This window comes from Hirundo rustica, chromosome 3 (genome assembly GCF_015227805.2).
Source record: "Hirundo rustica isolate bHirRus1 chromosome 3, bHirRus1.pri.v3, whole genome shotgun sequence".
NCBI classification, from domain to species: Eukaryota; Metazoa; Chordata; class Aves; order Passeriformes; family Hirundinidae; genus Hirundo; species Hirundo rustica.
The window spans coordinates 18,823,779-18,848,716 of NC_053452.1; the positions used below are offsets into that span (position 1 = coordinate 18,823,779).

Here is a 24,938-nt window from a genome sequence, read left to right on the forward strand (position 1 = left end):
ATTTTTTTATTAGAAACGTTACCAGTTAGACACGTTGCTGTTCTACATTACACTAACTTTCAGCTACTTTCTGTATTAAACTGAACTCCTCCTCCCCATCCATTCAAGGCTGTTTTCCTGCATTTAAAATTGAGCTGAATCTGTTAGTTGCACATTATTAACCTTTGCTAACCTTAAAAGCTAAGGGACATACTTGAGAAAAAAAAAAAGGCACAACAACTTGGTACAAGTATTTTCCAAATAAAGCCTTTCCTATGGAGCTATGCTTTCTATCTCTCTATTTGGCAATAATTTGATGCTGAACAGTATTCAACAGAGGAGCAAATAATTCCTTAAGGGTATTTAGAAAGTGCCTCGCCCTACAGGCTCATGTTTTCCCACTAGGTTAAGTCCTACTGCTTTCTGAAAAGGTGCCCCATAATAAAGAAACCGTTTGTAAGGAGGACACAATTCCTCAAGTGGGGAAACTAAAGGCAGCAGCAATTGGCTCATGGTCACAGCCAACAGGCTGAGTGTGGGGTATATTGTATCAGTTGTCTATCTTAGAAACCTTTAGCTGGTCAAGCATTAATCTTTTAAAGTATCAGCTTGTCTAATATTTCATGAATGGCCACACATGCACAGGCAGCTCCAGCATGCTGCTTTTCTTCTTTAAAAGGCAGCAACTTGTGCTCCTGAAAACAAAAGCTCTGCATGTGCACTGTGATGATCTGCTAACAAAACCAAAAAAAGCAGATTATTTTCAGCAGAAATAAGAGTCTGGCAAGCTTTATTTCTACTCTTTTTTTATTATTATTTAAATACTTTCTTGTATTTCAAAGGAAGATAAATAAGATATGGGTATTCAAGATTCCACCTGAAAGCATGGACTTTCTCTTGGAAGAACCTTGTTGCCAACAGCCTCCTGCTCCAGGCACATCAGTGCTCACTTTGGTCAAAGATGTACTTGCTATTCAAATTCTTTAAAGAATACTTAACTAGAATAGTGCTGGGGCTTGACAAAAAGCATACAAGGAACCCCTATCTCTGATTACAGGTGTTTAGATACGCAATGCTATCTCTTTCCTAATTTCAGATATGCAGGATCTTGTTCAAAAAGCACTTTTTAAAACCAGATTGTCAAGCTATAATGAGCTTTTCTTCCTGAAGCCCTGGACAACACCTTAAATACAAAGATATTAGCAAAGCAGGATTTTCAAAACTTGCACTCAGGATTGATACTAAATTAAAGCCAATGTCCAGAGGCTATATGAGAGTAGGCACTTGCTGTCAGACCCATAAAAATGAGGCTGCAGCTTCTTCTGTAGAATGCTTTTCTTCTTGCAATTGTGTGCCAAATCTGCTTGCTGTATGTAAGTTAAGGCACATTCATGTTTGGATATTACTTGTATGTAGCTTATCTTCATCTGATCGTGCTCTTGTTGAGGTCTCAAGCTGATGCCATTGGTTCAAATGACAGTAAAGCACAGCCACTGTAAGGAGAGAGAGAGGAAAACATGGTTAAATATAGTAAAAAGACCTGTAGCAAGCATGCCATGCATAGCCACATTTCTAGCATATAGTCAGCCTCTTGTTACAGAAGTAATTTTAGGATCTTTCCTGACCAATTTAAATTTATGTCTCATTTAAATCAGAATTTTGGGATGCCTAGGTACAGAAATAAGTTATGTTCAGGTAATAAGCAAGGCAAACATGTAGGAGGATACTGTTCTCCAAACTTAGTCCATTCTACAGGGCACACATGGGGCAGAAAGAAGCAGATGTGAGCAAGACCATCAGTCTTGCCTACACAACTGCACCTACATTTTGCTCTGTTGACAGAAAAAGCAGGGAAGAAGCCAAAATTACTGCCAGCAAAGGGATAAAGGGCTTTTGGTGTAAGTAACCTTGTCTATTAGAGAATATCTCATGATGTAGGTACATTTTTAAAAGGTAATCTTTCTAAGGCTGCTTATAAATACACAAGGTAGATAAATCTAGCACAAATGTGAGTACTTCAAACCAGCCACCCTTAGGCAGAATGGAGCAGGACAGACTCTACATTCCTCCCCCTCCCCATTTTCCCCCAAAACATGAAAACAAATGTTTTAGAGCTAAATGAACTTACATTAACAAGGTTCAGTTCTATTGTCCCACTTTTCTCAGTATCCAGTTTTCTAAACATTTCTGTGATGGGAGAGAGATGACAGACAAGGGTAAATACAGGAACTAGTTTGAAAGTCTTCCCTTTCCTTGTGCTTCAGGATCAACAAGGAATTTAGTCCCAGAATCTAAAATTTGACAATGACCTACACTCCAAATCAAAGAGGGCCAGTCTAAAGTCATAGTGCAGGAGCAAGACTGAACATTTTTAATCATTGTCTGGTATTTTTTTAATCAACATAGAGTTTTTTGCAGGGAAGACTGGGTGTGGTTCGGAAGCCTGGCTTAAAAGACTGAGTCCTGGATCTAGGAGAAGCCAGATTAATATCTCAGGTTTGAATTTGTCTGAACATCTTATCCTGGACTTCTGGGCAGTTCTGCCTGGACAGTTACCCTGCTGAAACCACAAGGCAGCAGAGCCTGTTCTGGTTCTAAGCGTGTACTCACTGAACAAGGTTTCGAGCCGAATCAGACACCGCACGAAGTTATCAAAGTCAACGACGAGATCCTCATCAGCAAAACGAGCCACGATGACCTGATGTAACTGGCAGTTCAGTTTGAACCCTGAAAATGCAATGCCAAGGATTTAAAAGACTGTTTCCAGAGAGTAAACACAGGCACCAAATGAAATCCCTCATCTTGTGTGGTGGCAGGAGGGGAAGCCTCCAGAGTGCCCAAAATTCAGGAAGTTAAGATGGGACTTTGTGGCTCTGAGCATCTCTCAACCCTGCTTGAAACTGATGGAATCCTATAGAGACAGATCAATATAAATACCTGCTGTTTCCAGTGCCCTCCTCATCTCATACGAGTTCATGGTACCTGATCGATCCACATCAATTTCTCTGTAAATTTTCTGCAAAACACAAAACCCAAAGGAAACCTTGACAATAATTCAGAGCGTGGTTTGGCTTCTGGCAGAAGCAAAACATTTTGAAATGCAGCCTGCATGTTACTTAAAGCACTTTGCAACATTGGTCTGAAGGACTTGGTACTTACATCAATTTCTTCCAAAAGTAGCTTTAAAAAGTAATTTTTTTTTAATGCAGTAACCAGAGTGGATAAAGACAAAACCTGAGGGACTGCAGACAGAGTCCCTGCTCTGGGAAAGGCAACTGTGCACGGTGTACAGCACAAACCAGTCTACAGCCACTTCTACATGTGCTTGTTCTCCCAGAGGGGCTGTGTCTTACCTGGTATTTCTGAATCTTTGTCCAGAGGGTGTGGAACTCCTTCAGTCCCAGCTTGCCACTCCCATCATTCTTCTCTGAGTTAAGGAAGTTTCTTCAGAGGTAAGAAAAAGGGGTTTCCCTCTGCTGGATTCACTTGCATGGGCAGTTGTGACTTAAAAAAAATTGCAAACCAAAAAGGGATTCAAGTCCTCTCTGAAGGACTTGTCCTCTCTCCAGGACTCATCCTGTTGAACAAACAATTGTTGTCCAAGATTTCTTTCTAAATCATTAAGATCATTAATTTAAATCATGACCAGTTCACGAGCTCTTTCTGCACCAGCAGGTCTCTGTCTTTCCACTACAAGTATAAACGAGCCAGGATGATGCCATTTTGTTCTGCATAGTGGGTTCAACACCTGCAGTTACTGGAGCACAAGTCCTGGGTCTGGATTATAAACAGGAAAAGCCACAGCCAAGCCTGCTATTTGGAGATCTTCAGCTCTTGAGCAAACAGCTAACAAAAGAACCTGGTCGTGGCACTGCTCCCAAAACCTGTCATGGAGTCCCTATGGACTGCTGTATTTTACACCAAATTATCATCTGTGTTGGTAATTTTCCCTTTTTCCAACTCTGCAATTCAACTCCCACTGCACAGAGCAGCTGAACACAACTATTCTTAGACCCGATCCTTCATCCTACACTTTTGTGCGTATTCTTAGGAGTAAAAGCTCCTAAAATCCTGCGTACTCTCTGCTTCCTGTATGGCATGTCAGAACAAAATACTGCATTTGTTCCCCTCATTTTCCATTTGCAAAGTCCCTGTGGCTTTGTGACTCTTACCAGCTCCAGCCAGATAACAGAGAGGGAACAACCCCACAGCCAAGGCCATCATCACCATGCTGAGAGCCAGGTGCCTTTTCCCAGCACAAACATCACTTTGTCCTCAGCTAAACCAGAACACCCAACAGCTGGGAAGGCTTCCAAGCAGACTTTGATAATGGATTTTCCCATTGTTTGGGATAACACAGTGTGAACAACACTAACAAGGGAGTGGCTTTTTCAGGGGAGTCAGGGTTAGGCCGGCTTCTCCACCTCAGGAGCCATCAGTACACCAGGATGGACCCACCAGGGAGCAAAGATGGCTCACCTGCTTCAGCACAGGAAGGGGAACATCATCTAGGAAGAGCTTTAAAGGATACATCTAACAGGTCAACCATTATTTTGCACGTCTCAATACTAAAGCCATCAGATTTAATATCTTGGCCTGTAAAGAAGAGCAAAAGACAGGATTATCACTGCATGCTGTACCACAGCACCTTAACAGCTCATGAGTTCTCCAACCAGCCTTCATATAGTTCCAAAGGTGCCATCCTTTGAGCTGACAAAGAGGCTTTGGGCACAAGTGAGCTGGGATGTGTCCCCAGGCAAACAGCCTGAGTAGTCTGGTTTGTAGGCGTGCTACAGGAGCAGGAGACAGAGACAAAAGCTTTCCTGCTCTTACTGTCTGCCTGCAAAGTGGACCGCTGTGGACAGTGTGGACTTCCAGCTTATGGAGGTCAGCAGGAGATGGCTTCATGAAAGGCTGAACATGAGGCCAAGCTTGGTAGCCAGCAACACCCCATTGCTGATTATGGCTGCTGCGGACAGCCATACACCCCAGTCCTGACCGTCTGATGAGATTGCACTTTGGAAATTAAAGAGACACTTATTTCTCCAAGCACTTGTTTTTTGAGCACTGTTTAATGGGAAGGAAAATAATGCAGAGCCAAGCAAGGAATCTCTGCACAGAAAAAGAAGCCTAGAGTTTCAAAGTTTCTCTTCCTCCTTAGGGACACCCCAGACCATTGGCTGGGGTACCGCTTAAATCACTCCTGGGTGGTTCAATACTAACACAGCAGCAATACCTCTCTTGATTGTTATCAAGGATTATTCAAATCCACCCATACTCCTGGCAGCCAATTCCCAGTGACAGATGCTGGGATAAAAGACACCCATCTGTACCCTGCCAAAGCACACAGCCTGTAAAACACCTCCTGGGCTGGCACAGCCCCAGCATCTCTGCAGCCCCCTGAAGCAGCAGAGAGAACACACGGTCGTGGCCATATGGAGAACCAAGCAGCAGGGCTGGGGCAGAGCCCAGGCTCTGACCCTGCCCAGTCAGTGGTGCCCTCTGTGCTCCCATGGCCACGGGGGAATCCTGCTGGTGGCCATCTGAAGCTGCTGCTGAGGGAGGCACTCACGTTTAGCCAGGATTTTATTCAAGATGCTGCGCAGTTCGAAGGCGGAGATCTCTGCATCCTGTGGAAAAGAGGAAAACAAATTTTCCACCGTGAGCTGCAGACACCATCTGCAGCCTCTGATTGCTTTGGGCAAGCTGGCCAATTTCAACACCCCCCCTCGAGTTCAGTTCCCTTGAATGGAAGCAAGTGGGAAGCTCTCCCTGCCTCCATTCCCAGGAGCACCACCAATTCCCAGAGATCAGCACACCCAGCTAGGTGTGCATGAGGGCAGAGCAGCCTGGGGGGAAGGCCCAGCCCAGCCATATGCTCTGCCCAAGCACAGAATTCAGGCCCTGCAGAGATAAAAGTCAAGCCCACAGTTCAGAGGGAGCAGAAATTGTTCGCCAGGAGCGCTGACAAATCCGCTGTGGAAGCAGGTGCGTGACTGCAGAGATTCTGGGATGCCCAGTTGTGCTCACACTTGGGAGCTGACTGCACAAGAACTCAGCTCTGTCCTGGGGAGGCACCTCTCTTACCCACTCACCCACGATGCCAGTAAGATACTACCAGAAAAACACTCACATTTCCTGCTAGCTGCCCAAAAAGCTTTTTAAAACTGGGTTCGATGTCATCTTCGCTGATCTCAGTCTAAAAGACATAAACAGAGAATGTCAAAAGGGGGCAAGGTTCTGCCTGAGAAAGACTTGATGCATTTCCTTGTCCTTAACAAAAAAGTCAAATGGCAAGGTTGAAGGTACAAAGTGCTTTTTACTACGATTTCATTCAGTTTTATTTTCACAAAATGGTGAGGTGCCCCTGGCAGCAATCCTGGCATTATCAATGCTGGCAAAGCCACCCACTACACATGGGAGGAGGTAGCTGCTTTAGTGGGCAAAGCATGGACAGCTCCAGGAAGACTAAACATATGGTGAGCCATTAGTTACTCCTGGAAACAGCACTGCATGCAGAAACAGCCCTGCTGCTGAAAGCTGCACCCCTGGATTCCTGGAGAGCAATAGGAGTTTCCTATGGCTCCCGTTAACTCTTCAGAGTGTACCTCTGCCTAGGAAGTCCAAATTCTAGATAAAGGACAACAGTTGTTTCCATTACATTCCTGATGGTATTTCCATTTTCTTGACACCCAGCTATGGATATTGAAAGATCTTTTCCCATTTTCCTAAAGTGGAACAACATTTCTTAATAATGCCTATAGAAAACATCACCCTGCACAGGGAACAGTCACTCCAACCCCTCCTTACAACAAAATTACCTCAATTTAAAACATTTAATTTGATGTACCTCATCAAAATTGCCTTCAATTTCATCATCTATCACCCTAGAAAGAGAAAGAAATCAATATTAAAATCAAAACAACTCATGTTTATGATGCTTTTCCTTCAAGCTTCAGTTAGAGAGTCATTAAAATACAAAAATAACAATGAGCATTCAAAAATTACGGGCTTAATCACCTATGGACGCTGCATAGCACAGTGAAAGCTGTATTCTGCCAGGTATGACAACAACAGTCTGTAAAGACACTACAAATTGTGCCACAGACAGGATTTTGGGGCTCACATAACTCTTTGGGTCACTGCCTACTTAACACAGGACCAGGTTCTCGGGTACAAATCAAACTTTGTCTAGTCATTTTGTCTTTAAAACAGCAAAAATGTGAGAGCCCTAAAGTAATTCTGATGTGTCTCATGCTGTCCCCCAGGTGCTGAGGGAGCACCAGATCTACAGATGGTGCCCAAGCACTCCTAAGGGCCCATCAGAACCTGAATGTGTCCTCACACAACAAACATCCTGGGTTTCTCACTGCTGCAGGAATATGCAGCAAAATATGACAGGATAGAGGAAGGTTTTTGCTTGCTTTGAATCAGGGCAACTCAAAACAAAAGACCCCACACCCCCTCCTCAGGCTTTAGCCCAGCTACTCTTCAAGATGTGACATGTCTAAGCCTTTTAATTTTAATTAAATAGTAACAGGGAAAACAAAAGCAATACAAATAACAACAATAATAACAATAATCTCCCCCATCTGCCCACTGCTGCAATATGGTCACCAAAAGCTACCCACGTGGAGTTTGCATTTTTTTCAGAGAAGACTCTCAGGCAGAAGTCCCCGTTCTTGTCGGGTTCAAAGGTGGAGGGCACGATGATGTATTCTCCTGCGGGGAGCTTGAACCGGTTCAGCACCTCCCGGAGGTTGATGAAAGTGTTGGATTTTTCCCGGGCTTTGTTGGTCAGGAAGAAGTTTTTGCTCAGATGAATATTTGTCTGGCCAGAAAACTTAGTAAAAGCAAAGAAAGGGGAAAAAACCCGCTGCAGTCTGCATGTGTTCACATTTTCAAATTAAAAATATCACAGATATGTCTGTTAGCTATGTCTGGGGAAAAGAAAGTAAAAGAAAAAATATGCCAGTTTGACAGAACTGAGAAAGAAGAGAAAGAGGACTCCTGAGATGTGGCTGCAAATGTATTTTGCAGATCATTGCAATAAATCATTCTGGTCGTGCTTTTGTTTTGCAGATGATGATGGGTGGCTGAAGACATTGGGCAAATTCTTCCACCAATCATTTTTCTCTAAATTGAGATGGCACGTGAGCCATGTCCCTCTGGTCACCAGGGCTGCTGCCACCTGCAGCTCAGCTCTGCCTCCGAGGTCAGGCTGCCTAAGAGCAGAGCCCGCTCATGGAGGGTTCCAAGAATAAAACAAAACAAAATAATAAAACAAAATCATATTTGGAGTGTAACATCCAGTGAAAGGTGTCTCTTCCCATGGCAGGGGATTGGAACTGGGTGATCTTTAAGTTCCCTTCCAAACCATTGCATAATTCTGTGATATTCCAGAATGAGCTATTTTTGCAGTCTTACAGGTGGGCCATTTCAGCTCTAGAAGCCAGCTTCAGGAATGTGCATCTTTCAGGAACCTCCTCCTTCCCGTCCTCCCAGATTTTTAAACACGAAAAAAATTTTAAAAACCTGTCAGACCTGCTGCATAGCAGGAGAGAAAACTCCACCTTTTGGGGGGAAAAGAGCCACAGGACTGTAGCTAGAATCATTTTTCTTATGGAAATGACGTTTTTCGACCACTAGGGTCAGTGACAGAGCACTGCTAAGGCATTAAAAAGCTACATAAGAAATCTAATTAACCAGCAGCACAGTTTCTTTTCCTGATGAAACCATAGTTTACATAAAAGCCACTGGATTTGGCACAGCCTCAGGATGCCCTGGCTGCTCTGCACAGACCCTCACAGGGACAGCAAATCCAGTAATGGTGTTACCCAGGGGTTTTGCTCAGCTTCAGTCCTTTGAGGAGCAACAGCTCAGAGGCATCGCTGCACTGCCACCCCTCTGTGACCCCCAGGGTGTACTAGAGCTGCCTGCAGGTAGAAATAGAGAGAAACCAAAAGAGGTGGTGCTTAAGGAAATTAATACAAATACCTCCTTGGAATATTATTCATGAGTCAAACATGAACTCTGTGCAAACCTGGAAAAAACAGCTGTGCTCTGGGGGAGCAAGTGTGGGGCTGGGCTGGGAGGAGAGCCACAGAAGAGCTGCTTTGGGGAGTTTCTGCATTACTGAACACTCTTATCCCAATCCAGGACACTCTTAAAATGCAACGTGGGCTCAAGGCCCCTTCCAGAATAAATGGCCTCTAACTGTAGACTCTGTGCAGTCATGTTGTGCTGCAATGAAGTAGGGTCCTCTGAACATCTTCCCACCAGCCACTGAGCCCCAACTCCACTCCTTGACCACCAACCCATGTCACATACCTCTGGGGGCACCTGCAGGGAGAAAAGGAGAGGGTTATTTGCTTGTTGAATGGCATCTCCATCGTCTTTTCGCCATTACTTTGCAAGGACATCCACATTCTTAGAAAAAAAAACCCAAAAAACAACCAAAACAACTGAAAGAAAAGAAGACTTGGCTGGAGGGGAAGGTGGGTGTTGAGCCCACATCACCCAAGGCCAAGTGCTGGCTCAGCTCCCAGCTCCATCCCTGAGGCAGGTGAGGCTCACCTGGGGCAGCGTGGGCACAGCCTGCCCCAGCCCCAGCCCCAGCCAGGCTGGTTGTGGCTTCCTGCTGAATCTCCCCCCTGCATCCCACCATGATTTTTATTATATAGCAAATTGTATTGCTCAATTTCTCTACTATTTCTCCCCATCTCCTGCCCCTCTGACCTCTCTATCATCAGGAGAGGAGACAGGGGCTAAGCAAGACAATAATGCAGCTGTTCCTTTACAGCTTCCTTGCTGCAGCTGCTGTCCAACTCAACCCATCTGAGTTTTGATGGAAAGCCCAGCATGGGAACTGCACTATCCCATTTACAGGGGAACGGTTTTCCCTCTTCCTCCCACATTCCTGTCCGGCCCTCCTTGCCTCATAAATGGCAAAGCCGATGGTGTGCATGTCCTCCCCCATCTTCCTCTGCTTCCGGCGGTGCTTCTGGATCAGCCCGATGAGGAAGGTGCAGCCCCCCTCAGGATCGTCGGGGTCCTCATCTTCTTCCTCCAGCTTGATTAAATACTGCGGGTTCGTCCAGAAAGTGTCTGGGAAGTGGATTCAAGCAAACTGCTCAGAGGCTTCTTTGACAGCAACCGTGATGATATTTAAACACACAGCTGGGACAGATGTGGCTCTGACTGCCAAAATCAGCTGTGAGAAGAGAAAACCAAGGCACTGCCCTGCCCACCCCCACCCCAGCCTTTACAACCACAACGGACCCTCATCAGGGAGCCACATTTCCCAGACACCTGCACTTTTTGGAGACTAGTCCTAGATATCCCATCCCAACCTATCTCCTGGAAGCTCCCAGAGAAAGTACAAGTGAACAAATGAAAGGTTTCTCCATTTTTTCTTACTTGGGTAATTCCTGCAGCCCCCTGCAGTGGCTCCTCGCCTCCAGTTCCCATCCAGCTTCAGCAGGCTCCACTTTTTGTACCTGTCACTTGCCAGGGTGTCTGGAGTCAGGTTGCAGATCTCCAGGCGGGAGTAGTGCCTCAGGAAGTCGTTGAACGCCATCCTGTGGGAGGAAATGCTCCTGGCAAGGTCTCCTCGGGAGGGACAGGTTTTCCATAGCTCCACCTTGTCCATCCTCCCTCCCTGTCACTGTGACTTAGCTCTAGGGTTTGGGGTGAATTTGCACACTCATCTCGGAGAGCACACTGGGAGAGGTTACTTTGTATGAATAAAAGCAGAGCAGCTGACATTCCCTTCTCCTGGAATGGGAACCCAGTGACACTCACCAAAATTCCCCATCTTCGTGTCTCCTGGTCAGTCGCTCCCGCACCTCAGGGTCAACACCACTCCAGTTTGGGCAGCTGGAAGAGAATCCCACATCAACTACAGCCTGTGGGAAAGGTGGAATCCTATTGTGGCTGTTCTGGCACAAGATCAAACTTCTAGCAGTTCCAGAATTCTCAAACCACTGCAGAATTAAAAATAGATGCACCTCGCACATAAAATACCTCACTTCTCAAATATCCAAGGAAAGCATGAGAAACAGAGTGTTTTTTTTAGAAAGTGTTAATGCCTGGACTGAGACAGAAAGTGTCAGGACAAAAACTGCCCAGCCACAGAAGTGAGTAAACTTCAGCTTTCATGGCTAACAGCAAAAATGGATTTTTAAAGCCCTTTTAGAAAGTGAGTCTTCAGAAGCTCTCCATTGAATTCGGGCTGTTAAATAAGCAGAAACTACAGGGAGCTTTCTAGGATTCACCAACCAAATCACTGTACCTTACACAAAGGCTGGAATTTGCATGGAAGGCAGCACATACCGTGATGGCTATGAGGGAGATGACAGTGAGGGGATACTTCTCTCTGAAACAGTTCACTGTGAACACCAGATCCAGACAGGACTTACAGAGGACTTTCATACAGGGGACAGACAGAAAAGCACAGAAACACGGCTGCACCCCAGCAGTAAAGGGCTCCTGGCAACAAGTAAGCCATTGACTCACTTGTCATTCCATTTCCCAGTCCACTCCACTTCTCCCCAGGGATTTCGGATTCTGATCAGCTTCTGCACTGTTCCTCGGAAGTTCACCTGATGGGATCAGAAGTGCATGGAGAGTTACCAAGGACTCAGCACCACACTCCCTCCCTCATCTTCTACAGTAATTAAAAACATGACAGAGCAAGTATCTCGGTGCTAGGCATGGCAACATGCACACATCTGGTCCAAAAGATGTAAGTCCAACTGATTCTGAGTGAGCTTCACACAGCCAGGCTTGTCCAGAGAAGTTTTACAGCAAGCACAAACCAAAGCCCATGAAAACCAAAATGTCTGATTTGTGCTGCTAAAAAATCACCTTTGATAGGATTACAAGCAAAGGGAATGTAAAACTGCTCTACAAAAGCCAAAAAGCAGGTACAGAGGTATTTCTCAAAGTCATCACTTAGGTATAAACTGTCTCTTCACATTCAGATGCCTTTTTACCCCCCTTGCTTATATAAGAGGCGCCTGTTACAACAGACAGGACACCCAGACTGCCCACAACCCCTCTGACCACACCAAGGCCCCACAGAGCAGCAACCTCAGCCCCTCCTCTTGTCACCTGCCGGTCCCTGCACACTCACAGAGGCCAGGACAAGCACAGTGGTGAGAGCTTCAGTGGGAACCCCCACAATTTCTAGGGAACACACAGCACTCGCTTGAGGGAGGTGCACCTCTGGAGCCTGAAGCCAAGAAAGCTGCAGAGCAGCAGCAGCAGAGTCCAGAGATGACACCTCAGTTCAGCTATCCTTACAGAGTTTGCACAGATGTCCAAAGGAACAGCCTGGCTAAATCATGCCTACTTGTGAGTTAAGGTGAACAAACTCCCTCTTCCCTGCTTTTGCTGTGAGAAGAAGACCAAATGCACAGCCACAAACCAGCACAGCATGTCAGCAGCTCTCTACACCCCATCCTGAATTTTCAAAAATTATGTCAGAAACAATTATCAGTGAACTAACCAAAAATCCACTGCACACATGGAGGGATGCCATGATCTGCCTCCTTTGTTTTGTCCTGCCTTCACCAATCACCCACTCTTGGGCCTCTGTGTTTGAACACCAAGCCCAGCTGAAAGGTGCTGCTCAGCAGGCACTTCAGGGACAACTTTGCTCAGGACACTTCTTGCTGTGCTTCTAAGATAAAAAGTGTGGCCTGCTGTACAAAGTGGCTGGTCACCAGCAGAGGGTAGCATGCCCTCTGCACAGAGCTGCCCACCACCCTGCTCAGTGGGAAATAGCCATGCTTATGGAACAATAGGAGATATTTTTTTGGCCAAACAGCCAGGAAGGCAAATCTGCGTTTTATCTAAAACATACCAACTAATTAAGCATTGCTTCAGAAAGAAGAGACTCAAAACCCAATTCAGCAAAATGGGTTAAGAATTTGCAGTGTTGAAGATGGGTTTGTGGTTGCCACACACACCTGCTGCTCCTTGGGGTGGCACACCTACCTCCTCTGCCCCCGTGACCGAGTACGCGTGTCCCTTCACCAGCTTCTGGGAAGTGACTGCTTCTGTCTCTGCAGCACTGGTGATCTGGAGGAGCAAAGGACATCAGTCACTGCAGCTTCCCGTTCCCAGGGGATCCAAGAGAACAAAGCTTCCCCCTCCAACAGAGCTTTCCTCTCACTGGGAGGCTTCAGGAGTGGTTTAGCTGCTGCACAAAAGCAACAAGTGTGACAGGGCAGGGAGAGGGGACAGCAGCACATGTGGTGGTGTTGGAGCCCCAGGGACCTTGTTTGTGGCATGGGCTGCACACCAGAAGCCTGGCACTTCAACCAAGTTCCCTCCTGGCTCCAAAACACTCGGTGTGGTGCAGCCTTCACTGGGATCACAGTGGGTGCAGCAAATTTCAGGGTCCAAACAGCCCCTTCAGCTCCAAAGCAGGGTGGGAGGTTCCCCTCCCTTTCCCCAGCCCTGCCACCCTAGGATCTGCCCTGCAGGGCAGCAAGGGAAGAGGCTGAGCTTTGGATGCCATTCGTGCCTGAAGGCACATCCCCTTGTCAATTTTTCACAGCCACTGCTTGTGCAGTCTGGCAGCTGCCAGACAGTGAATGTTTAACCGCCGAAGAAACATGTGGCTGTCATTGTCCTTCCACCCTTTCAGAAGTGTGTGACCTCTAAACAAGCATATTAAAGCTTAAACAAATGGAGAGGATTGCAGAGATTTCCTGCTGTCAATTCATAGCCTTTTACTGCCCCACAGCACACTCTCCATTTAATGCTTAATCTCTGTGTCCCTATTTCTCTTACAGAAGAGAAGGAAAGATTTTACAAGTTTGTTTTTTTTCTGAACGATAAACTCAGCAACAGTTAATTTACACTGCAGAAAGTGCCAGCACTTTTCAACAACATAATATATTTACTCTCTCCCCCCCACCCCCCACAAGGGATTTGTATCAATCTGGGGCAAAAATCCAGATGTCAGATTCTTATCTAAATGCAAACGAGTGAAACAGGCCTTGAGAATACCATGAAGTCAAATTGACATTAACCAAGCGCTTTTCCTGCTGTGAAGCTTCCCTCTCCTGGGACTCTGATTCAACTTGAAAAATGGGAGGAAACATTTACATTTATATTATGAATGGAGTTTTTGTAAACAATTTACCTTCCCTTTAGACATAACTAAGATGCAATCTCATTTGGGAGGAGAGTGATTACCACAACAATATTTAGACTCATTTCAGTAAGGCTAAAAGCAATGCTGAATCCTTGGAGGCAAGGCCAAAGCTCCTCTTTCCTTTCCCGTGTGGGTCAAACCTCTGACAATGTGTCTTCCCAGAAAACCTTTTAAAGGTCTGGCAACAGTCCGAGCCTCTCTGCTTCAAGAACAGAGCCCAGATTTTTTGGGAACATTTCAGGTACAACTTGTGCAACAAGAAAGGCTGCAGCAAGGATGGACATTGTCATCTCTGAGCATCTGACTGTAGGAGCCACAGCAGCTCTGTCCAAACCCTCTCAGCCTGTGCCATCCTGCTGCCAAACTAAGGCTTTCTTAGGAACACAGATGTCCATCGGGACCCCTAACAAGTTCCCTGTGCAATTCATTCCCATGAACCTACTGAACAGCAGAAGGGAGGGAATGAGCTTTTTCGATGAACTAACGAAGTTTAGTTTCAGCCTAACCCCCATGAAGAGCACATGCCTGGGTCACATTTGTGGGTCAAGCTCTTCAGGCACAAGGTAGAGCAGGGAACCATAGGCAGGGCCTGGCATCCTGTGTGCAGCTCCTGCAGGTGCAGCACCGGTTCACCCTCAGCCTGTGTGTGCAGCAAGAACCCAGAAATAAACCTGCTAACTCACATCAATGGAGCAGCCAAGGAGAGAGCCCTTCTGGAGTGCCTTCTGAATGATTTTGAAGAGGTTGGGGGGTGGCTTCTGCAGCTCATACCATTCTGCAATGCCACCAGTGAAGTCCTCGAAGCCTTCGGTGGTGGTGCCACCAGAGAGGGACTCATATGATCCATTCAGCCTGCACAAAACGGGGGACAGACACAACCATCAGGCTCCCTGTTCTCCTGTCCCTCCAGGATAGGCACTCAATGTGCCAGCTGTCACAGTGTTTCTGCTTTCAGGAGCATTACAGCAGCTGAAAATGTCCCCCTCCACTCAGCTTTGCTTCTCAGACCTCTGTACTTGGAAAGCCCGGGATCAAATATTATACAATCATGCATGCACCTTGCAGGTTCAGTCATATCATGATGGGAATCATGAACACTACCTGAAGAAAAAACATTATATAAAAAAAATTAAGACCAAACAATTTGCCTCTCTAGTTCCACAGTCTTTAAATCCCTTTAACACTTATGAGTCTGATTTTCAGTGGAGCTAAATTTCTTAAGTCAATTCAATATAGTAGAGATAGAGTAGAGAATTCCTCTCTGGCCAACCCAAAAATGGAGATTCAGATATGAACACTGAACACAGACCTCGGCACATGGACTGATGTGCTTTGCACACTGAAGCAGTGCAGCTGCCAAGCCATCAGAGCTGCTTAGAGCACATGAAATGGAGCTTCCCAGGCCCTGGTGACAGAAGGGTGCTCCAGGAACATCCTCACCACGAGAAGCAAGAGCTACTTTTCTTGGCTAGCAACAAATTCAATATTTTTGGCTCCTTGTCTTGGGCATCTTCCAACAAGGCTGTACCAAAGGAGCCGTTGTGGGATACCCCAGAAGCTGCAAAGGCTAATAAGCAGACTGACACTTTAAATGCACAGTATCCATGCAGCTGGGGATGCTATGGGGAAGCAGGGGTGTGACTGGGAGGGAAGCCTGGCCCCAACTCACTTGGCGTAGGCCTTCTCCAGCAGCGCGCTCCAGAACTCGCTGCCCTCCGCCGAGTGCACGAAGAGCAGCTCCCCGTTCTTGGTGGGCAGCCTGTCATCCACCACCACGTCCACCCACTCCCCATACTGCCAGAACTGAGGGAAAGAGAGCACAACCATCCATCACCACCCCATGCTGTGCACTCCCATCACCAGGATCAGGATGTTTATCTCTGAACGTTGATTTTCCTGGGGAAAAGCAATCCCCATCCCAGCCAGCTTCACCCACCCTGTTCAGGGATGCACATTCTCAGCTGGCTCTGCTCAGGGAGGAAGGACCACAAAGGCAGCCCTTGCTCCCAGATCTTTGATTAATGACCTTGTTCCTTCCACCACCCTTTTCAGATGTCTCCTTTTTTTCTCTCTGGCTCTTTGACATCCCACAAAGCCATGCCAGGAAACATCACACATGGATACATAGCCAGCCACACTGGCTCCTGCCCAACAGCACTAAGGCGAAAAGGCTGTTTTCCACATACCTGGAAGTGGAAAATTCCTGCATATTTATCCTGGAAGCTCTGGTCTTTGGGAACAACACGGGCCAGAATTTCTTCATTCAGGGTGAGAGAAGCAATGGCTGCCAAGAGCCAACAATCCCCTGTAAAAAGAAAAGGAAAACAACCCAAACCAGACGGCATTCATTATTCAAACTTTAGTTTTTGCACTGCATCAGGATTGTGCATTACAACCAATAATTCCCTCAGCTGGCATAGGATGATCCCTCCCATCACTCTATCTCTGAGCCAGATCAAATATATGAACGCAAATGCCCTCCAGATCCAGGCAAGTGTTTCCTCAAGACCAAAGTCATAAAAAGTCAAAGCAGGCTTTTTTTGACCTACCCCCACAGTTATCACCTATTCTGGCACTGTTTGAAAGAAAACTTAATATTCAATTGAGTGAATGATAGGAAGCAGCCCAGAGAAAAGGCGAGGAGCCTGTGGGCACCCACAGGTACTTAGGGGTGCAATTTCTCCTCAAAGGGACAGTGTTTTCTCAGGCACAGGCTGCATTCTTTTCCCTTCTCCGTGTTAATAAACACGTTGCCTTGCTATCCAGAGACCTGTGGGCAGGCTCCCTTTAAGGTCTCTTGGCAGCCGCCCTGCACACAGGAGCTCCTTTCACCTCGCGGGTCTCTGGAGGCTCTAGCTGGAGGCCTCTCTGTTTATCCCTTGTCTCCAGCAGTCACCGGGGCGCTGGAGAGGCCTGAGGGCAGGCTCTGTCTCCCAGCCCCACACACGTCCTCACCCTGCCTGGGCCGGAGCCAGCACACACCGGGCCCGCACACCTCGGGCTGCCCGGACGGTGTTGGACCACCACCGACAGTGCTTTACCACCATCTCCCGCCACGGAGAGGCAGGGAGAGACCGCAGCTCCACAAACATCACACCTCCACTTTCTGTCATTCTTTTGAGAGCCCAGCTTTACTTTCCCAGAGCAGTCACCTTTCTGCTCGGCCGTGGGCCTCCCGCGGCCCATCAGCGAGGCGGCCAGAGATTTACAGCCCCAGGTGATCCCCTGGCTGCCACAGCCCGACACGAAGCTCCTTGCCACCACTGCCAGATCCGCTGTTCCCCTGCTTTGTGAACGCAGGGCAGTCGGTGTTGCAGGCGAGATCCCGCAGGAGAGTCCTGCAGGATTGCAGGCCCCGTGTGTGGACCTGCCACAGCCGTCAGCAAGCCAGAGGCCAGCAAGGCAGCAGGCCCTACACAGACATCTCTCTCCCACGGGAAAAGGCTCAAAAGCTTATGGGTGAGAAGCTGGGATCCTAATGGGAGAAAGTGTCAGGGTGAATTAACTCTAAAGCAGCCCTCGAGGTCCACCCTGGGGCCCAAATCCCTCACAGCTCAGACAGCACCAGCAGGAACACGGACAACCTGCAGCTCCCTCCCTGCACAGCTGACCCCAGCAGCAGCTCTGCGAAACACATCTGTCCCACACATCTTTTCACACCTCAGGACAGGTGGAAGAGGTGAAATGGCAGAATAATTTCAAAACCTAAGGTGCTTATACTGCTTCACAACCTGGAGGGGAAGAACTGAACATAAAACTTTCCCTTCAGCCCTGCCTCTAGCTGCTTGTACTGCAATGGAAAAATCAGCACGTCAGAGAAGTTTTTAAACAGCAAAGTCACCTTGCTATTCTCCTGTGACAGACTATGAAGCAATGATGAAATTCCCCTCCCTACTCTGTCACAGCACACCCATCTCGCCCTGCAAAGTGGGGATTCCTCTCGCAGCCTCCTCCAAGGAGCTGAGACCCTCTTCCCTGAGAGCTGCATCCAGAGACAGCACAACGTACTGCAAAGGTGTATGCTGGGAAAGACAGGGCAGGAAAGAGTCTGGCTCAGAAGACAGCTGTCACACTATTCTTCCCAAGAAATATTAGTTATTTCTATTTCATACCCAGGGCAGGGACTGGGCAGGCAGGGAGCAGCACAGGAAGAACAAATGGACCACTCAAATGGCCACAGCAGCTCAGGAAGGCTTGGTCAAGAAGCTGATTAGGCTTCCAGATTATGAACGTACACTTTAATGCTGTAACACGTCTTTGAGTCATGTTTCCCCTGGAGGTAAGAAGCATGGAAATTCAAGGAGAAACTCCCCCCAGAGGATCTCCACACCCACAAGCAGAATTTATAAAGAATTTCCTTTACTTTCTAGCTGTCCCATCAAGGCAGACTGAAATTACAGCCTGTTGTAAAATCTCTCAGTTGAACTTTATACTGGTTTCTAACAAGAATTTGGAGTCAAACACAAATCTTAACTCTGACAACTCTGAGCAAGGTCTTGAGGTTTAAAGGCAGCTGCAGCATATATGGAAGACATCCTTTGGTTTCCACACTTAAAAGTGCTCAACAGCCAGGATATCATCTCTACCTTTGTGAACAGCCATCGCTAAAAGCACAATTGATAATTCAGACCCTGGGTGAGAACAGATCTTGTGATTATACCTGGAATTTTAGCCTGCACTAAGCAAGCCTGAGTATGATCTTTACCACATAGTCTGAACTTCTAGACCTGATGCTTCTGCAAGGTTCTTGACAGCGATTTTCCTTTAATAGGGAAAAAAATTCCACGGAGAGGCTGACAGATTGCTTAGAGTCTGAAAGGAACGTCAGCACGGCTACATTAATCATAAATATTTTTTGTAAATGAACAGTGGGCACCACAAGGTTATCAGAAAAGGGAATATTATCAGGCTGTGCATTTCTCTATAACACACATTAACAAGAAGTGGTATTTTTTGTCCTGTCATGCTTACTTTTTCCTGCTTTCAATGTTTTACTTGTTATTTCCATGTACCCATCTCTGCATTTACTTAATCTCCAGCTGTAACACGAATGTTAGAAAAAAAAGTATGCAAAGCAAGCATAAATAGCCGTAAGGGCTTAAAATTAGCCATTCTGGAAAGAAAAGACAAACAAAACACACCCATCAAATGCCTGAAGGGCTGTAAGCAAAAGGCAGCTCCTCTGGTCACTGCACAGCTCGTATAAGAGTATGGGGTTAAAGGAAAAATGTACATTCTGCCAGTCACAGACTCATCATTAATTTAAATCAGTCTTAGATTAACAGCTACTATGAATGCATTTATATTAATACCATGGCACTCCTGAAAGTTTTCTGGCTACAAACATGAGGCTGTGGCAAACCACTGGCAGTGCAGTGGCTGTCAGCATGAGAAAACCATGGGTCTGATTTTCGACATTCAATCTATTCAATTTGTTATTTTTTCACACATTTGTTACGTAAGGAGGAGACACCTGCATCCAAAAAAGCAGCTGGGAGATCCTGTGCTGTTTATCCCCTGGAGGCACCCAGTGTTGTGATACCATGGTGACATCCACTCCAAAAAAAGGTGGTTAAGGGTGAACCAAGCTTCTCTGGCTTCGGATCCTCCCCTCAGCTGTAATGAGTCACCACATCCCATGTGCTGCCATTTCGAGCCAAATCCCATCACTGACTTTGCAGATCTGATACTGCAAAACCAAATCCAGATACTTGCCTTCAAAAGTTTCTCCTAAGGAAAAAAATCCACAAAACAACAACAAAACCCAACCATAACAAACCAAATAAAAAAACCCAAACTCACAAGGCCAGAATAAAGGATAATCCAAATCCCAAGGGGCAGAACTTTGGTGTCTGGAAAACATTTCTGCACTGGTGAATGCACAGCTGTGCCTTAATATGCATCGCAGTTTCTTATAGTCCAGGTCAAAAGCAATTAAACAAATTTATATACCCGGCCAAAGAGTCCTGAGCTAAAAGAAACTCTGCTCATTAGCTCAGTTATTTGGTTACACATTCCCTGCCACGAAGCTGCCATGCAGATATGATGGGTCCGTGTGCTCTGGATGTCTCATCTGTCCCTGCAGTACTCCCAGATATTCCGAAGGGCCCAGCAACAGCAGTGAAACTCCCCATGGGCACAGGTCTGTTGCTCTTTAATCAAGCCCTTTGGAGGATAAATGAGACTACAAAAGGTTCCTATAAAAAGGAGCAGCATAATAAAAAGTATAGGTTTCCAAAAGCACCTGATATCTTCCAGTGTGATCTTCTCTCTAACATCCTAAAATGTGATGAACGTGAACATTCAAAATAAATACAAAGTTCAAGTAAATAGAAGCTTAAGCAATTTTATCAATACAAATGCTAGTGTCAGGTAAGGCAGTGGAAAAAAGAAAAAAAAAAAAAAAAAAAGAAAGCATTTGTACTGTGCATCTGCCAGCCCCATTGCGTGAAAGAGCAGAGACTGCATCCAGGCTCTTAGGAACTCAGTAGATAAGATCAGAGATAAGATCAAAAGCATCCAATTTTTAATCACCAATTGTCACACAATACCAAAACCCTGCCCAGATTCATGAGAAGACAGCCAGGAGAGTCATCGCAGTACTTAGTGACGGTGAAAAAGGAGATACAAACAAGAACACTGACAACCTCTGGTTCAAATATAGTCAGGAGGTACAAAAATACCAGCTGTGAGTCACTTCATATCCTCTGGTGATACCATACAACCCCATGAGAGCATCTGACTGGTCCAAAGACCACTAGGGCAGAAAATGCTTTCATCAGTTTAAAACAGAGTTTGGTATTAGCAACAGCAATTTCACAACTCGAAAATGGAGCTTCAAATCTTTCATTCCCATGCTCTTGCTGCCACAGCATCTGCAGAGAAAAGCTGGAAAAGCAGAAGGCAAAAAGCAACTAAGTGACTCCGGAAATCAGCATCTCTACAGAAATGCCAGATAGTGAAATAGCATCACAGCAAACTTTAACTTCAGTTTGAAGAACTTCTTACCATAAAGTTTCACAATAAAAAGAGATAACAGATGTCTGGCATGTGTGTTTAAGCACTGGGACGTGCTTCATGTCAAAACAGTCACGGTGGGAGATACGGCATTGGGCAGAGAAAGCACAGGAAGGAAGCCGGTGACATGGCAACAACCCAAGGCACAACAGAGCCTAACCCACACCACTGATTATATTGGGGCATGAGGAGAACCAAGTTCATAATCTAAGTATTTTTACTGTCATGGATTTTTTATACATCTACATTGCATCTAGTTGTCAAAACACTAACCTAAAAAACTTCTGAATAAAAATATAAGCATAAAAGATAAGCTTCTCTGCCTGTTACATTTTTTGGACATGAACCCACAAATAGCAGCAGTGGGACTAGAAACTACGAAGTAGCAGTGTGGTGAATATTTGAAAGCAAACAAACAGAATTTGGTTCCTTTGCCAACTGCAGCAGCACAGCACAGCTCGTATTAGTCATGTTTCCTGCACGAGAGCTTTCCCTCAACCCCTCTATCTGCCTAATCTAAAACCCTCTCACTACAGCTATGGAATAGGAGCCTACTGCTTTCGCTTCACTTCACTTCTTCTCCTCATACCTCTGCAGACATCTTCCACCCAAAACTCCCTTCTGTCAGGCAAGACAGGAGAGAGGTTTCCAGATGGGGACAGCTGTGCACGCACAGCCAGGCAAAGCCATTTGCTCCCCACTGTGCCCTGACACTTCCCTGCAGCTCCCAGAGCTCCCCTGGAGAGCCCCACCAAGGGGCTGCCATTGCACAAGCCATGAGCAGAAGTCATGACAAAAGCAGAGGGCTCACAGGCTGGCCCATCCCTCCTCAAACACCCCAGTTTTGTGTTCCTCAAGAGCTGGCGACCAGCAGGAAATCCCCCAATACAAATTCTTTTCTCTCTACAGCATCTTCCCAGATTTCAGGAGGTTCCTCCTGCTCAGGAGAAATCTCTCCCTCTGGGAAAAGAGGAGTCCTGATATGCACACAACTGCTCTTCCAAGCAGACTGTTAAAGGCTGAAATGAGTCAGGCTGCTCTCAGGCACATGGACGTGAACGTGAAAGGAACTGGCCACGATCAGAAAAGCCATCAGGAAACCAGTGTGTACCACCCCTGTTTGGGCGTGCTCAGTGGCCACACACGCGGTCCCCACCTGCAGATGCCAAGGAAAGGCTAGAAAGGTCTGATTTGATATGAATGGAGGTGGCAGGATGCAAAAGGAGGTGTTTACTGAGTGAGTTACAGCCACATATAAACCGTGGTGTCCTGGGGCAGTGCCTGGATGGAAAACTCAGCTTTCTGCCCCCAGCTTACCTAAGGCGCCTTGGCAGATGTCCGTGCGAGTGGCTCCGCCGGCTATGAACTGGGGGTTGGAACACAGCTCCTGGGAACAAAGCAAGCCTTGCATTACACAGGTAAGGCAGGGAACAAGGCCCCACTTGCAGCAAATTAACCAAACCATTGACCACAGCAGATGAGCACCACAGAGATGGAGCAGGAACGGCACCCAGACACAGCAAGCACAGTGAGAACGGGAGCTGGTGACCAAAGCTCGTGTGCAGCCATCCCACTTCACAGGACGTGCCAGGAGGTGCACTGCATTTTCACACACGTGCACACACTGCTCTGCCATTACCTCCCCACCACCGAGTACACCAAGGTTTTTCAGAAGTGCCTGGAGGCACTCCGGAGTCCACCTGACCCTATGGCTGGCAGGGCTGCTTCGGGAATAAACTCCACGGTGGTCAACCCACGGCTCTGCCGAGGGAAAAAGTTAACGGAAGAGAGAGCCCCAAGCGCGACCCAAGCGATTTGTCCACACGGAGAGTCCTGGATGGAGAGGAAAACGACTTTTCTGATTTGCTTGTTTTCCAGGCAGAGCAAGTCGGGCTGCCAGCCCGTCCCCGGAGCAAAGGGGAGCCCGCGGTGCCCCGAGCATCCGCAGCCGCACGGAACGGGCACCGCGACCCTGCAGCGCGGAGAGGGCTCGAACCGCGCTCGGCAGCCGCGCCCCGACCCGCCGCCTCCGCACGATCCGATCCACCCAAGTTTACGGGGCGAGGGACGGAGAGAAGCCGGGAGACGCCGTGGAATGACGCTACCAGGGATCGATGCTGCCGGGGATTCCCCCCCCCCCCCCCCGCCCCGCCGCCCTACCGTGGGTCTGCGCCAGACGACGCCCTGCGTCTTGTGCGAGCGGGGCCCCAGCTCCCGGTAGCCGAGGGCGGCGGGGCCGGCGGGGAAGGAGGGGTCCTGGAAGAGCCGCCCCTCCTGCAGGCACTCGTGGCGCAGCGCCCCGAAGCGCTGCCCCAGGTAGGGCACGGCGCGGTCGTGCCGCCCCGCGCCCGCCGCCACCGCCCGCTCCTTCGCCAGCGCCTCCGCCATCCCCGCCATCGCCGCCACCGCCGCCGCCCCGCCCCGGCGCGGCACGGCACGGCACATCCCGGCGCGGCACATCCCAGCCCCGCCTGCCATCCCTCCCCTCCGCCGGGTGCCACGCCGCTGCTCAGCCCCGCCGCGCCCCAGGCTTGCCTCGAGTCCCTCTGTCCCGGCAGCCGCGGATGGAGAAACTTCCCATCCCGGGCTCTGCGTCGCTGCCCCGTGCAGAAGCATCTCTGCCTCATCAGCTCCACACCTGCGCTACGCCCGGCTCCCCTATCGTCACATGTACGCATCATTTCAAAGAACTTGGCATTTTCCGTGTAAAAACCAGAACTATTCATATAAATTCTCTAAGTTTAGGGAAAAAAACCAAAACAACAAAACGCCACCAACAAAACCAAACAAAACCAAAACCACACAAACCCCCAAAACAAACAAACAGAACCACAAAACCCAAACATCCACAAACAAACAAACAAACAACAACAAACACCCCCCCCCCCCCCCCCCAAAAAAAAAAAAAAAAAAAAAGGAAGGGAAAACCTAATATGGCTCAAATCCCACCAGGGTTCGTTTGTACCCCGTGTTGTCACCTTGTTACACCTCTGAACATTGCAAGTAACAGAGATCGCTTACAGCTTGATTTGTTGGTGGTCGCCACAGCGTGTTTTGCCGCTGCTGGCATGGACCCACCTGCACTCCCCGCACAGCCCAAACCACAGACAGTGAGTTCCCGCCGAGTTTCCCCAAAACACACACATGGTGTGGGGGAAGAGAGTGCCTCCGTTTTTGGCAGTGAATTTCTGCCAAGGATGGCTGAAATGCTGCTGCTGGCACCCGCATAGAACAGCAATCCTCCGTGGAGGAATTCAAACCATTTGTTTCATATTTTAGGTCTTACTCAGGATGTGCTCATGCCAGGCAGCCTTCCCTGGGCAGCACACAGAGGCTGTGACCCCTTCCTGCTGCACCCACCACCCACAGTGGCTGGCCAGCTGTCCTGGAAGGACAGGCACCTCTTTTTATACTTTGTTTTCCAAGTCCTGGATGCATGAAACAGTGGTTTGGAGCCATCTTGACTAAAACAAACAATATTGCTTGAAAAATGCATAAAGAACCTTAAATTACTGGCAGTACTTTTTGGTGAGATGAGGTGGGAAGTTTTCCTTCGTTGCTGGTACATGGTGCTCCAAACCACTGTGTACCACTGTCCATTTGCTTGCTAGTTTTGCACTTTCATCATTTATTATTCCTCTTCCTAAGCTCAGCACAGGTCCTATTTGCACAGTTCATGGGAAAGCCGTTGCCATTAAACAGGAAAAAGAGCCAAGCACTGCCCATTCCATTCCCAGTGCAGCAGAGGACGCCCCCCAAAATCTTTTTGAAG

The 24,938-nt window shown here is 47.5% G+C and overlaps 1 protein-coding gene across 1 annotated transcript; it reads right to left on the reverse strand.

Moving 5' to 3' along the window:
- Positions 1–30: 30 nt before the first annotated feature.
- CAPN2 (calpain 2) lies at positions 31–23,563 on the reverse strand. Its single transcript, XM_040059630.2, has 21 exons — positions 23,327–23,563; positions 22,484–22,553; positions 16,336–16,454; positions 15,819–15,952; positions 14,833–15,001; positions 12,982–13,065; positions 11,497–11,582; positions 10,783–10,857; positions 10,399–10,559; positions 9,917–10,086; positions 9,310–9,321; positions 7,611–7,822; positions 6,830–6,866; positions 6,113–6,178; positions 5,552–5,609; positions 4,511–4,575; positions 3,333–3,401; positions 2,917–2,995; positions 2,590–2,706; positions 2,108–2,166; positions 31–1,472 (listed from the first exon to the last, which is right to left on the reverse strand). The coding sequence occupies exons 1-21, from the start codon at positions 23,561–23,563 to the stop codon at positions 1,449–1,451; spliced, it is 2,103 nt and encodes a 700-aa protein (XP_039915564.1). The 3' UTR covers positions 31–1,448.
- Between the last annotated feature and the right edge of the window lie 1,375 nt (positions 23,564–24,938).